Source organism: Staurois parvus, unplaced genomic scaffold (assembly GCF_062004578.1).
Source record: "Staurois parvus isolate SC_StPar_1 unplaced genomic scaffold, SC_StPar_1.0 ptg000696l, whole genome shotgun sequence".
Lineage (NCBI taxonomy): Eukaryota > Metazoa > Chordata > Amphibia > Anura > Ranidae > Staurois > Staurois parvus.
In genome coordinates, this window is record NW_028318492.1 from 10,696,993 (window position 1) to 10,712,995 (window position 16,003).

General features: G+C 40.9%; 1 protein-coding gene across 1 annotated transcript in view; it reads right to left on the bottom strand.

Moving 5' to 3' along the window:
* LOC149446150 (uncharacterized) overlaps positions 1–7,448 on the bottom strand; it is a 47,326-nt gene extending 39,878 nt beyond the window's left edge. The window contains exon 1 of the mRNA XM_089653009.1: positions 6,818–7,448. Within this exon, the coding sequence (XP_089509135.1) occupies positions 6,818–7,438 (621 nt within the window). The 5' untranslated portion in view covers positions 7,439–7,448. The remainder of the gene's footprint in view (positions 1–6,817) is intronic.
* Between the last annotated feature and the right edge of the window lie 8,555 nt (positions 7,449–16,003).

Below are 16,003 nucleotides of genomic sequence, written 5' to 3' on the forward strand. Positions count from 1 at the left end.
AAGATCAGGTCCTATGTCACAGACAAAAAAAAAAATAATCCTTAAATGTTTGGACTTTTGTCCGGACCATAACTATTTTTGGTACAAAGACCGGTATTATAAACAGACCAGAGGAGTTGCGATGGGTGCAAAATTCGTGCCAAGTATCGCTAACCTCTTCATGAGGAAATAATATATAAACAACAACCAGAAGAACTACAGTGAAGGAAATAAGTATTTGATCCCCTGCTTATTTTGAATGTTTGCCCACTCACAAAGAAATGATCAGTCTAAAAATTGAATGGTAGGTGTATTGTAACACTGAGAGACAGAATAGCAACAAAAATTCAAAAGAAATGCATGTCTAACAAATTATGCACTGATTTGCATGTTCATGAGGGAAATAAGTATTTGATCCCCTATCATTTAGCAGGATTTTTGGCTACCAGGTGTCTTTCATACAAGTAACAAGCTAAGATTAGAAGCAGTCTTTTAGGGAGTGCTGCTAATCTCATTTTGTTACCTGTATAAAAAACACCTGTCCACAGGAGCAATCAAACAATCAGATTCCAAACTCTCCACAATGGCAAAGACCAAAGAGCTGTCCAAGGATGTCAGGGATAAGATTCTAGACCTACACAAGGTTGGACTGGGCTACAAAACTATCGCCAAGCAGCTTGGTGAGAAGGTGACAACAGTTGGTGCAATCATTTGCAAATGGAAGAAACACAAAACAACTGTCATTCTCCCTAGGTCCGATGCACCATGCAAGATCTCACCTCGTGGAGTGTCAGTGATCACGAGAACAGTAAGGAATCATCCAAGAACTACACGTGAAGAGCTTGTCAATGATTTCCAGGCAGCTGGGACCACAGTCACCAAAAAAATTATTGGTAGCACACTACGCCAACAAGGATTGAAATCCTGCAGTGCCCGCAAGGTCCCTCTGCTCAAGAAAGCACATGTCCAGGACCGTCTGAAGTTTACCACTGAATATCTGAATGATGCAGAAGAGGACTGGTTGAAAGTGTTGTAGTCAGATGAGACCAAAATCGAGCTCTTTGGCATCAACTCAACTGGCCGTGTTTGGAGGAGGAATGCTGCCTATGACCCCAAGAACACCATCCCAACTGTCAAACATGGTGGTGGAAACATTCTGCTTTGGGGGTGTTTTTCTGCTAAGGGGACAGGACAACTGCACCGCATCAAAGGGACGATGGACGGAGTAATGTACCGTCAAATCTTGAGTGAGAACCTTTTTCCATCAGCCAGGGCATTGAAAATGGGTCGTGGATGGGTGTTCCAGCATGACAATGACCCAAAACACACGGCCAAGGCAACAAAGGAGTGGCTCAAAAAGAAGCACATTAAGGTCCTGGAGTGGCATAGCCAGTCTCCAGACCTTAATCCGATTGAAAATCTGTGGAGGGAGCTGAAAGTTCCAGTTGCCAAAAGTCAACCACCAAACCTTAAAGACTTGGAGAGGATCTGCCAAGAGAAGTGGGCCAAAATCCCTCCTGAGATGTGTGCAAACCTGGTGGCCAACTACAGGTAAAGTCTGACCTCTGTGATTGCCAACAAGGGATTTGCCACCAAGTACTAACTCATGTTTTGTGAAGGGGATCAAATACTTATTTCCCTCATGAACATGCAAATCAGTGCATAATTTGTTAGACATGCATTTCTTTTGAATTTTTTGTTGCTATTCTGTCTCTTAGTGTTACAATACACTTACCATTTGATTTTTAGACTGATCATTTCTTTGTGAGTGGGCAAACATTCAAAATCAGCAGGGGATCAAATACTTATTTCCTTCACTGTAGTACAGTACTCTAGATTTATTGATGACATTATAATCATGTGGAAGGGTGACATACAGCATCTTATTAATTTCACTTCAAGATTAAATATTAATACTACAAATATAGCCCTTACATGGGAAATCAATGCAGATACTATCCATTTTTTTATTTGGAAATATTTAACACTCTGGGGGGTATTTATACCCGCACATACTTCAAACTGACTGATAGGAACAGTTATATCCCGACAAACAGTTGCCATCATAACACATGGCTTATAAATATCCCCAAAGGACAGTTACTTAGGATCAAAAGGAATTGTTCCCACCAGATGGATTATGACCTTCCGGCCAATCATATAGGTAAAATGTTTGTAGATAAGGGCTATGATGATGGTACAATTAATATACAGATTGAGAAAATAGGTGAATATGATAGACAGAACCTCATTGTGGATAAAGATCTCCCCATTAATAACAAATTTATATTACCAGTTTTATTGTTTATTGGATCACAATAAACAATATAAAATAGTAGAACATATCTTTATTAAACCTTGGGAAATCCTCAGGAAAGACAAACATTTAAAAACTGTATTACCAGAAAGACCCAAATTTATATATTGGAAAGCTCCTACTCTCAGAAAAAGGATAGTTAAAAATATTATTGATGCACCAAAGAAGAACACAATGATCCCGTTTGACATGAAAGGATTATATGCATGTGGTAGATATTATGCATTCAGTAGGTCCAGATGTAACCAGAAAAGGAGAAATGTTTTTGTATCATTTGTTACAGGTGAAGAATTCGAGATGAAGGATTGTATCATTTGCCAGACAGAGGGGGTGGTGTATGCCATCTCATGTCCCTGTGGATTACAATATATACCGATAGGTAGGACAAAAAGGATTCTAGCAGAAAGATTAAAGGAACATTCCTATAATATATCCAGAGGTTTCCCAAAACACAACTTGTCACTACACTTTAAAGAACACCACAATAGTGACCCCTCCTTAATGCAATTCTGGGGTATAGAAAAATATAAAAATAACTGGAGAGGTAGAAATAAGGTGAAAACCCTGAGTAAATCAGAACCAAAGTGGATTTTTATACTGAAAACTTTAATACCAAGAGGCTTGAATGTTAAATTTGACATCAACTGTTTTATTGACTAATGTTAATGACTGCGTCAATTGGTGTATATTTCGTGGATTGGTTCATTAATTTGATATAATTCCATATATTTACATATTATCTTGGCCACCCAGGAGATACATTTGTTCATTTGTAGCTGTTAATAGCATATTTGTAAGTCCAATAGTTTTAAACACCGGCACAGCGTTTATGAAGGAAGTTGCCGTGACAACCACCCAACGTCACATCCATAAAAGGCATTCTGTCACTACTCCACGCACCCTCTGATGAAGTCACGCAGGCGTAATGCATAAGGGAGCTGTGTGGAGTGAGCAACCCGCTTTACCGGCACACCTCTTTCCTGTTGATGGGACTACACGGATCACATTGACAGGAGAACACCAGGGGATAAGAAGGGAGGGAGGACACTGACCCTGCTCACAGAGTTTCCACCAACCACGGCAGTCATATGGAGGATTAATTCTGATACTGCTGGTACCTGTAGTGCACCAGAAAAGTGCACTTTACTTGTTTTTAACTTTTTTTAAATACATTATCTATGTGGGTACACACTATGTCAGCATTTCTTTTTATGTAAACCGATGACCCACTTTCTTTGGCAATCTAGAGGACCCGTAGATGAAGAACATTCCCATAACCCATGGAACATTCCCATAACCCGTGGATAATAGGATTAAAGGAGAGATTAGACCAAAGTTTAGTAGGTCTATCTATCAGGTGAGAGGCTGGAGATGATGGTTCCTTACTAGTGGTGATTTTATTTATTGGCACTTTGAGCAACACGGACAGAAGGGATTCTTTCTATACAAGCTTCCGAAGATTTTCATCATATCTGGTTATTGAAAAGCATTTTTATGAGGATTGTATTCTTTAAAAAAAATTTGATAATTGTATTCTTCAATACTTTATATGGGAGAACCCTATTAGAAGATTTGTAAAGTTCCAGCATTTGCCTTGGACTTTTTCAGTTTTTTATATGTTGTGTTATCTGCAGTTATATTGATATTTCTATGTGTGGTGTGATCATATGAGGACACAGCAGCAGCTCATTCATCCATTGGTGAGGGAAAGTGTATAGCACAAGAAGAGATTCCTGGTGAGTAGAGTCAGCAGAAGGACAACGTCTGCCTAGAGGAAACATCCCAGTACCTGTGACTAGTTCATGGACCCTCTTCTCTGCAGTATTACAGTGCCATCCTGGTACACCGCAAACCACCACCCCTCCAGTGGAAACCGTCCTCCGGTAATACAGGCCAAAGCCTGGTAACACTGTGTGAACACCCAACTGTTAACTAATATGTATAGGAAAATTACTACAATCAAGGACTGTGTTTGCTCTGTTCCTGGCTAGGTGCCTTGGGCCTAGGCTCTGCCTAAAGATTGGATGTATGGTTTTTGATATTTAGGAATACATTCCTCAGGTAAATGGTTGTTTTGTGTCTCAGATGACACCTCCTTCTTGAGAAACATCACCCACTTATTGGGACAATGTTGTATAACTCTGGTGTACACCCTACTACTACAGTTGGCTGACATCCATTCTTTGTATTGCACGTTTGACTCATAGATACTCTCCAGAACTTTGGCTTATGGTTGTTATGTTTTCTATTTCTTTCCTTTTAACCTGATTTGTTAGGTACTTAGAATGTATATTGATTGGAGCGGTTCTTTCCCAATACTTTCCCCATCAGTAAATCGTATATAGTATCTCATAGATACTACTACAGTATAGAAATCTACTTTCATAGGGCTTCTATGGAAATTCAAATAATTATTTATAGGAGCAAAAAGGAGAAACAGAAAAATATAGCTGACTCCTATGCACTTAATTGTTTACCAAACATATTGGTGGCTGTTTATAAAAACCGGAGAGTGCAAAATCTGGTGCAGCTCCGCATAGAAACCAATCAGCTTCCAGGTTTAATTGTCAAAGCTTAATTGAATAAGCTGAGGTTAGAAGCTGATTGGCTACCATGCACAACTGCACCAGATTCTGAGTGCTCCAATTCTGATAAATCGCCCCCATTGCGTTACAAAAAAAGAAATTATAAAGCCACAATACCCAGGTTAAAACGGAGGCATACTTCATAGATGAAAAGTTAAAGTGTATGGCCACCCAAAACTTTTGCTTTAAAGGGTTGGATAGAGTGAGGAAGGATTTGAACCCATGCTGGGTTTCTGGAGCTCTATTTGAGAGATTACACCTTATTTATTTTCATGGTGACAACAGTTTCACCAGACAGACAGGGAAAAAAATCTCCATTAGCACCACATATAGAAAAAAAATTCAGTTAATTGACCATTTTGAAGACTTTCCTAATTTCCTGTGAATTCCTTGCTATCGTGTATCTATCTATCTATCTATCTATCTATCTATCTATCTATCTATCTATCTATATACACACACCTTTATAGTATATACACATACTGTATAAGCAGCTGCACTTGTTCATAGTAATTCTAGTTCAATATTGTCTGAATTATATTACATGAAATGTTATTTTAACAGCTCATATCGGTATTTATGAAGCTGTAGCCATCACAGTTTGCCTACTTACTAGCACAACTGAACCCACATCTATGGATTTATCTGGCTCTGATATAAAACAGCCATATCCAGCAGCATTACAGCACAAAATTGCTCTTTATTCAATGCCTGCTTCTTTTTCTGACATTCCAATATTACCATTCAGAACACAGTCACTTTATATAATACACATGATAAAGTAAGATATTTTAAATCTGAGGAGAGAGATCAGTTTTATGCCTTATCAAAAATATCAGCAGGATGTAAAAAAGCTATTCTTTTCCCCATTACCTGCATTGTGCAGCTTTAAGGCTCTTTGTCAGTATGCAGCACCCAGTGTCTTTGTTCTGCCTAGCTGTACACCTGCCTGCATACGGATTCAGATGGCTGCTGCCACTTCACAAACTGATTGACTAGGGTCTAGCAATAACGGTTCCTTCATATATAGGTCACATAGATTCCCTGAAGGCTGGATGGCTTGTATTAAGATATATACTACAACATAGAATGTGTATCTGATCCACCATCACAAAGCAAATGAGCGTGAAGAAAGACAGATTTAAATAACAATATTTGTAGGTAAAAAAATACCTAAAAGCTCTATGCACAGCAAATAATAATGTATATGTATACCAAATCATTAAGATATCTATAAAGTTGGTAATGTTAATGTAATTTTAACAGATATTGCCAAAATGTGTGCATCTTTTATTAAAGCAATATATGGTGACCCATATACCTATTGAGGGCACTTTCTCTTATGGACAACATATTCCCTGTCAAGTTGTTGTCCTGTGATGTTACCCTGTTAAATGGGCTTCCAATGAAGACCACCAATAGCCATATCAGCACACCTTGGAGTTGGTTTACTAAAGTCAAATAGGCTTTTATTTTGCAAGGGAATTAGCCCCAGAGCTTAGGGACAGTGGTGAAATTTCACTTTGCAAAGAATACCCAATAACGTGCAAAAGAAGGATTTTTTGCTTGTGTGTGTGATTAGATGATGGAAATAAGCAGTTTCACTAGGCTTTTCCCTTACACAGTGTAACTTCCCTTGCAAAGCCTATTTGTCTTTAGTAAATCACCCCATTATGCAGGGATGATGTACTATTGTCATCGGGACACATACCCTGATAAAAGCCATTCAGTCATCCCTGGAGTGCATGTACAAAAACATGCAAAAAGGCTCCAGGAGTCAATTATTTTTAACAAATGGTAACTCAAGAATGTAGAATGTTTCTAAAAATTAGGACAAAGTGAAATTGTTGTTCCTTGTAACAACTAAGCAATTGTTTGAAAATGTGTGCACACATCTTTTTTTCTTTTTGTCTGAGCAAAGCTTGAAGGGTGTTACCTGAAAATGATTAGGTTTGGTTTCTTCGGATCCTTCAAGATTTGTGCCTGTGGCCTTTGTCCACTGCTGGTAGGCTTCCATTTCCTGCAAATAATTCTGTAACTGTTCCCTTTCTGATCTGCTATGTTCCGGTATTGTAGCAGCTTCTAAAGCACTGTGAGATAATGATGGGGATGCAGTGAAGGATGTGCCCTTATATTCCTCTGTGGTCTTTTTTTGTAATTGTCGCCTGGATTTAAAGTTTATTTCATCTCCTACAACATCATCAATTTCTGAACTCTCAAGTACATTTTCTTTGCTTGGCCACATTTGATTCTTAATAGAATGTGAAGGAGATACCAGAGCATCTTGGGACTTGCTCCATTTTACTGCCATCCATTCAGGGTTCTGAACTGATGTCTGAGACAATATGCTGTCAACGGAACCTCCTAATTTATTCTTTGATTCTTTGAGTCCTGTGTGTTTCCAGGTGCTTATAGGAAGATCCACGATGTCATTATATTTTTCGTCCTCTAATCTGATAAATCTTTCAAGTTGGTTATTTACTCTGTGTGACATATGCTGGTCTCCACTAAAACTAATATTCATACTTCCGAAAGATAAACTTTTATTTGGTTCCATTTCAGGCCTTCCTTTTGATGATTAATAAGTGTGGCGTAGAACAATCAAGCAGAAAATTCTTCCCTTTCAATTCTGCAAAACCAAGTGAATACATTGTATGAATTTTACAAACTTATGTTAACTTTGCTATTTGAAAATTAACAATGGACATAGCTCAACAGAATAGTTTACTTTTTCAGTGATGTTAAAAACTGGCAACATACCACTTTCTACCACATAAAATTACATTTTAACTTTGCTTTTAATATTCAGTTAGCCTGTGTATGTGTTAAATAAGTATGGCATTCATTACAATAACAATAAACAAACATCTGCACTCACCCTGTTGTGGCATTGGGGTGATGCTACAGCTGTCCCATGCTGACTCTAATTAATCACATGACCATTGATCACTCAGTTCTCTAGGTTTTCCAAGAGGAGAGCAGTGTCTGACAGTCACTGCTCTCCATTCTACTCTTTCAGTGCTCATTGGAGCACAAGACTGGGGAGAGGCTAGGCACAGCTGGTTCCGACCCTCAGCCATGTGCTGAAAAGCAGAGCCATATATCAGTCAGGCAATATTGTCAGAATCCTTCCCAAAACTTCTGCTCCATTAGCTGATAGTGGCAGATATTTGCTGACTCTGGGTCACAGGGGTACAAACGTAACATACCCCTGTGACCTACAAGAGAAGTATGACCCAAAAAAATATAACCATACCTTTCTTTTAAAAAGAAAGACAGGAAACCAAAACTATATGACTATTGGTTTCACTATGACATTAAAACATATACCCTTGTATAGCCATCAAAAAGAGAGCCTGTCATTTTAGTAGTATGGAAACTGCCATTGCTGATTTGTTTTCAAAGTGTGTGATACACGCCTATCTTTTTTTTTCTTTTAAAGCTTTCAATAAAGTGGGAAGTGTTAGCACCTTTGTCAGGCATCTACAGTGCCTTGAAAAAGTATTCATACCCCTTGAAATTTTCCACATTTTGTCAAGAACAACCAAAAACGTAAATGTATTTTAATGGGATTTTATGTGATAATCCAACGCAAAGTGGCACATAATTGTGAAGTGGAAGGAAAACGGTAAATGGTTTTCAAAATTTTTTACAATAAAATATCTGAAAAGTGTGATGTACATTTGAATTCAGCCCCCTTTAATCTTATACCCCTAACTAAAATCTAAGTCACCTAATTAGTAAATAGAGTCCACCTGAGTGTAATTTAATCTCAGTATAAATTCAGCTGTTCTGTGAAGCCCTCAGAGGTTTGTTAGAGAACATTAGTGAATAAACAGCATCATGAAGGCCAAGGAACACACCAGACCGGTCAGGGATACATTTATAGAGAAGTTTAAAGCAGGGTTAGGTTATAAAAAATATCTCATGGAGCACTGTTCAATCCATCATCCAAAAATGGAAAGAGTATGGCACAACTGCAAATCTACCAAGACATGGCTGTATACCTAAACTGACAGGCCGGGCAAGGAGAGCATTAATCAGAGAAGCAGCCAAGAGGTCCATGGTAACTCTGGAGGAGCTGCAGACATCCACAACTCAGGTGGGAGAATCTGTCCACAGGACAAATATTAGTCGTGCACTCCACAAATCTGGCCTTTATGGAAAAGTGGCAAGAAAAAAGCTATTGTTGATAGAAGCCATAAGAAATCCCTTTTGCAATTTGCGAGAATCCATGTGGGGACACAGAAAACATGTGGAAGAAGGTGCTCTAGTCAGATGAGACCAAAGTTGAACTTTGGCCTAAAAGCAAAGCGCTATGCATGGTAGAAAACTAGCACTACACATCACCCTGAAAACACCATCCCCACTGTGAAACATGGTGGTGGCAGCATAATGTTGTGAAGATGCTTTTCTTCAGCGGGGACAGGGAAGCTGGTCAGAGTTAATGGGAAGATGGATGGAGCCAAATACAGGGCAATCTTAGAAGAAAACCTGTTAGAGTCTGCAAAAGACTTGAGACCGGGGTGGAGGTTCACCTTCCAGCAGGACAACGACCCTAAACATACAGCCAGAGCTACAATGGAATGGTTTAGATCAAAGCATATTCATGTGTTAGAATGGCCCAGTCAAATTCCAGACCTAAATCCAATTGAGAATCTGTGGCAAGACTTAAAATGTTTCACAGACGCTGTCCATCCAATCTGACAGAGCTTGAGCTATTTTGCAAAGAAGAATGAGCAAAAATGTCACTCTTTAGATGTGCAAAGCTGGAGGAGACATCCCCAAAAAGACTTGCAGCTCTAATTGCAGCAAAAGGTGGTTCTACAAAGTATTGACTCAGGGAGGTTGAATACAAATGCACGCCACACTTTTTACATATTTATTTGTAAAACCATTTATAATTTTCCTTCCACTTCACAATTATGTGCCATATTGTGTTGGTCTATCACATAAAATCCCAATAAAATACATTTATGTTTTTGGTTGTAACATGACAAAATGTGGAAAATTTCAAGGGGTATGATTACTTTTTCAAGGAACTGTATGGCTGCATGTATTCCTGTTCAGACAAGTTTTCTTCCCTTCCTGTGTTGCCTTACACTAACAAAGGATGAATATATACTAATTCTTTTATGAGATGAATTGTTAATGTAAATAAATTCAATTTTACTGTTTCAGATACACACATGAAAGCTGTAACAGTAATTTTTGTTAATGTGTGGTAGTGTTAAAAAATAATTATATCTAATTATGGGCATACAAAGATGAAGCCACGCTTGCTCATTGCATTTGCTCGCTTTCCCTCTTGCTTAATAGTGCTGCATGGTGCATTACCAGTCCTCTTCTCTTACCCCCCGATCACATCAAGCCTGACTTTGAGATCGTGCAACTTACAGTGAAGTCGCACAATTTCAAAGTCGGGTGAGATGCCAATTTCAGGTGCGATTTTCAAGATATCTGACACAGATGTCTATGCAAATCGCACCAAAAGTAGTACATGTACTACTTTAGAAATCGGCACCAAGTTGGAACCGCACCGATTTGACCACTCTAATTGCGGACAATAAAAAGTTGCATGGCATGCAAATCGCATGCCAAGTCACACCCAATGTGACCAGGATGTTACTGCAATCCTGCCAGTCATGGTGTGTTGGGAAAACACATACTCACTGCTGTCCCTAATGAGATGAAATACCCATACTGCTCATTTCAATCAATAGAGACCAAAGGGTCTTAGACTAGCCAAGGTTGTAGAAAGTGTTTTTTATTCATGACATTAAGTAGCTATGGCTGAGATTTGGTTATGCTTATGTAGCGCTACCCTCTTGAAGGCCAATGAGCACTTGGGTCCCCCTAAGCTCTGCATAGCCAGGCAACATGCATTTTTTACACTTTCATCCAAAGACAGTAAACAGTCGATGAGCTTGTTTTTTGTGCTTTATTAGGGTTTAACAACTTGGATGGGGTCTAGGGGTATTTGGGATGCCCAATGAAACTGAACAACTTGAAGGACAAACTTCTTAGGCAATATGCCAAGAATCCAGCAAACAGCACAAAAATGGATCCTAGGCTCTCTAACCCTTCAGGAATGGCACTTCCTTCTGACAGATTAGCACACAATCTTTGCAAGGAGCACTTGGTCTCCTTAAATGAACCTCCTCAAACCCCAGATGAAAATCTCATCATCCACCTGGCTGTTTTAAGAGAATCCCAGGAAAGGGATTCCAAGACACACAAAGAATATAGTCCCAGGGAGAACTAGTTGGGTAGGCACCTGATCGCCCTCTCCCTTCTTTGGCCCAGGGGGTGGAGAAGTGCTCACAATGTCCTGTTCCTGTAGCTTAAAGGTTGAAGATGAAGATGCTTTCAGGCCTTACGCTGGGCTGGCTTCTTCCCTTCTGACAGGCTGTATTTCCCCGTTAGACTGTGGGATAGTGGAAGTCCCCTCCTCTGGGGCCTCCTCCAAGGCTCCACATTAACAGCACTTCCTCATTCCATCTTTCACCCGACTCTCCTGCTGGCCAGACTCTCTCATATTTAAGGGCTGACCTAGCCACCATTTCCTAATGTTGCAGAAGGGGTTACAGAAGGGTACAGTTGAGAATACAGAAGTTACTCTACCATTGCTATGGTGATGGTGGTGTGAGCAGAGTCAGGAAAAGGGGTGAGCAGGAGGGGAAGCCGCCCAGGGTACAGCAGTGGAGGAGCACCCCCTCACCACATACAAGTTCCATCTCAGTGGTTAGCAACCACCAGGCTGCTCTGACAGCTACTGCTGTCATACTATGCGTCAACGCGCCCACTCTCTGCTTACAATGGAAAAACACACCAGGCATTTGCAACTACCTTCTAGTTGCTAGAAAGCAAGCAATTATCCACCCATGTACAGTGAACACTCCATGCTAGCCGGGGCAAGGGGCAGAATTGGCACAGGGTTGTACACCAATTCTACGGCATGCATTAGCAAGGAGAGAGGGGGCACAGTTCCTTATCCTTGCCCTGGACGCTGAACCAGCCTGTCCTGATACTGGGTGTGGAGACAAATTTATAAAAATAGAGCAAAGAAAACAGGAAGAAGTGCATTTGTTCTATAATCAGTCCAACTGCCCCTATGTCTTTAAATACACCTGGGGAAAAGTGCCTGTGAAAACGAACACATTAATAATAAATACTTACATAAAATGTGAGTCATGTGATTTATTGAAAACGCTCCTCTACAATGTATATGGCAAAAGCAATTTCTCCAAGAGCGATCAGTCTCATAAGACCCCTGACAGGAAACAGTTGGCGATTTGCTGAGCCATTAATTCACTATGTCCTAGCCTCTGCTGTGTCAAGAAAGGTGTTGTATTCCGCCAAAAAACACTTTAGTGATCGATCTCTTGAAGCGGATGTTTTATGGTGCCATTAATGAAATGTAACCAGTAGGCTGTTATCCCCCTCTAATCATACTGGAAAGCACTGCGTTAAACTTGATGAACCATAATTAAGCATGCCCTAGCTCCCCTGGAATAAAACAAACAGCATAAAGTTTCATGTGCATCACAGGCTAGCCAAAAACTTATACAGCGACAGTTAAGGTCTTTAAATTGTGTCAGCATAATAATAAGCAAACTGAACTAGCTGAAGATACTTTCTTGCTGACAAAGATCTCTTAAAGGGCATGCATAGCCCTTTTAAAATAAACAGAACACATTTTATCATTGCGCATTCATGTGTTAAAATTTTTAAAATGTAGTTTGTAAATATATACAGTTTTGTACACCCAGTTTCTATTAGCTATGTAGATAAATATGTGTAATGCGTAGAAGCAGCTATATTTAATTTTTAATCAAGTGCCAATAATTACTTGTGATCTAATATGGTGAAATTCAAAAAGTATTATAAACAAAATCAAACAAAAAAAAACAAACAAAAAAAAAACAACCTCCTAAATATGCACAAATTGGTTCGCGAACACCCTACACCAACTCATGAATAGTGTTAGTAGCTATATATGATCAAAACAATGGTGCTGCGCTCCCGTGCTAATTAATTATTGTACTAAAAATATGTGAATCCATAAAATTATACACCATACAATTGTGTCAAAAAAACAGGAATTATTTAAAATAATCCCCCTAAAATGAAATTAAATAAATTAGTGACCAAAAACAATATCTATGAACAATATCCCATCAACAAGTGTCCAAAAACATATATTAAAGAACAGTCCTCCTTTCATGAAATATTATTAAGACAAAAAATGGATTTATTCCAACACATGGATGGCTGCGGAAAGAATTATGCTCTATTATGCGCTCACCTCCTTTTCTAGCCCAATATATAGGCTAAAATAGCTGTTTATCCTAAAAGGATAGATGTATATACTGTTGCTCCTAAATTCATTTGGATGGTTCCACGCTGTAACCTGCCAATCCTCCACCTGGTGTCTCTCCACTGTATAATATCCTATGGTAGTCTGAGGATGAATGGATGGATGGATTTTCCTCCTTCTCACCTCCAGGGGTCTATTCCTCCTTATATCCACTCCAAAAACTCCACATATATGGTGCCAAAAAGAATGCAAGAGATAGTGCCTTATCCTTTAAAACACTTTATTACAAAGCCAGTAATCCCACTCACATGGAAAACAATTAAAATCAGCCTTGGTAAACAACTCCTTGTGTGCTCTGCACACTTGCTGTACTCGCCGTGACAAGCCGACTAGGCGTGGTGACGTCAGAACCCCTCCCCTAAGCTGCTGTATCCAAACACCCACAGGTGTCCCAACTCTATCAACACATATAAATACAGAGAGACGAAGCCAAACGGCTGGATGAGGAATGAGCCTCCATTGATCAAGGCCTTTTTGTTTCTTCTCTATGACGTCTATGATATGAGAACGATTGAGTAAGTGGTGGAGGTGGCCCTGGATTGTGTAATCCATGGAGGATAAGAGGTCTATATGACCCAATGGATGTCAGAGGGTCATAGGAATCTGGTGAGTTCCCCAATGTGGCGGTAGAGAATCAGGTAGTGTGGAGCACAGAGAATCTTGGTTTTTGGAAGAAACGTTGCACAGTACAAGAACACTTTTGTTAACTGAGCATGAACACTTTCAAGAACAGACACTTTAATATACATAATATAATATATACTTGTTGGACTGAAGCACAATTTATATAGTTATACAAATGTGCAGCGCTATATAGAGAGAGAGAGGAGAGATTTTGTTTATCTGTTTCAAGTGGAGCTGTGCACGGGCAGCCTCTTTTTGTCAATGGATACAGAGCAGCTGTACAGACCCACCCACAGCTGTGATTTTACCAGGTATGCAGATACAGTTGCAATGACCCAGCACATAGCCTGCTTCTGGGTCTGCGCACCTGTCAAAATCAGAGATGTGGGAGAGTCTCTACGACCGTTCAGTTTCTATCGACAAACTAGGCTGCCTACACACAGCTCCATACTTCTTGGAACAGATTAACCCATTCCTGCCAACATTACACATATATGTGGTCTCACCTGCGGTCTGAGTGTCATGGCATCGGGACCCACCTGGGGTCTGAGGTTGCTGGCATTGGGACCCACCTGGGGTCTGAAGGTGCTAGCATCGGGCCCATCTGGGGTTTGAGTGTGTTGGCATCCGGACCCACTTGTGGTCTGAGGGTGCTGGCATCAGGACCTACTTTTGGTCTGAGGGTGCTGGCATCGGGACTCACAAGGGGTCTGAGGGTGCTAATATTAGGACCCACCTGGGGTCTGAGGGTGTTGGCATCTGGGCCCACCTGAGGTCTGAGGGCACTGGCATGTGGGCCCACCTGGGGTCTGCGGGTGCTGGCACTGGAACCAGCTGGAGGTCTGAGGCCGATGGCATCAGGACCCACCTGGGGTGCAGGCATTGGGACCCACCTGGGGTTTAAGGGTGCTGTCATCGGGACCCACTTGGGGTTTGAGGGTGCTGGCAATGGGACCCACCAGGGATCTAAGGCTGCTGGCATCAGGACTGTGACGGACCACCTTGCACCCAGCCTGGATGCTTCCCTCAGAGAACTGCTTCCTCACCTGGGGCACAGGAACAAGGTATTATAGCTAGGTATTGCACCCAAGAACTAGACAGCACTAGCTAAGGTGCAACAATGAACTTTTCATTGAACAGAAATTGAACGTGTTTTTATACACTTAAGAAATAGAGGCAGTCCCCACATGAACAATAAAAACAAATGTTACACATGGGGATAAACATCCCACATTGATTAGGTAATGAGGAAAAGTTGACACAAGACTAATTCCATCATGCAACAGACAGAAACAATAGGGAACTCAAATAACAATGGGACAAAGACACCTTAATAAACAGATTATAGCAAGAGACCTCAGAATCAGGTTGTTCTGAGCTGATTACATTGACATCTGCTTAGAGTCTCTGAGTCTAGGAAGGGAGTTTAATCAGATGGTTTGGGGCACAGAGACCCAAAATCTGTATCTGGGTCCTCCAGTTCTCAGAGTCTGTGTGTTTCAAGGAGACATGGACTTGAATCCAAAGTAAAACTACTCCAAAGTTCCCCCCAGGCACACACTTTTCAAAGACTAGAGCCACTTCAGATGCCAGGGCCCATGGTCAGTAGCCAAGAGGCTAGCATGCAGTTTCCTCCAAAAGCCCCTGTCCTGGTTGGGTCTGTTACATTGCTCCCCCTCAAAGGTAGACTAACCAGGTCCCAGCACTCTTCCTGGTCTGGACATGCGTTAGTCATGCAGAGTGAACCCACATAGTCGGTCTACACAATCTCCATTCTTGGCTGCAGGGATGAGTTGTAGATGGTAGGAGTGGAGCAGAGTTTGTGGACCCTCTGGCTGTCAGCGCTTCAGCTGGGTGGTCTTTACCATTTCTGGGCTCGGTCTGCTGCTGGGGAGAGGGGCTGACTGTCACATACTCTACTCCTCCCTCCCCGCTGACAGCGGGGAGGGAGGATGACCACCTCCTCTCCCAGACCATGGAACTGCCGCTGGGGAAATGAGCCAGTTACTCCATCTCCTGGACTCCCAGACTCCAGCTGTGGATCGAGGATGGCTGTGCTCCCAAGTCCCTACACTGCCACTGGAGAGGGAGGATGACCACCTCCTCTCCTGGACTGTG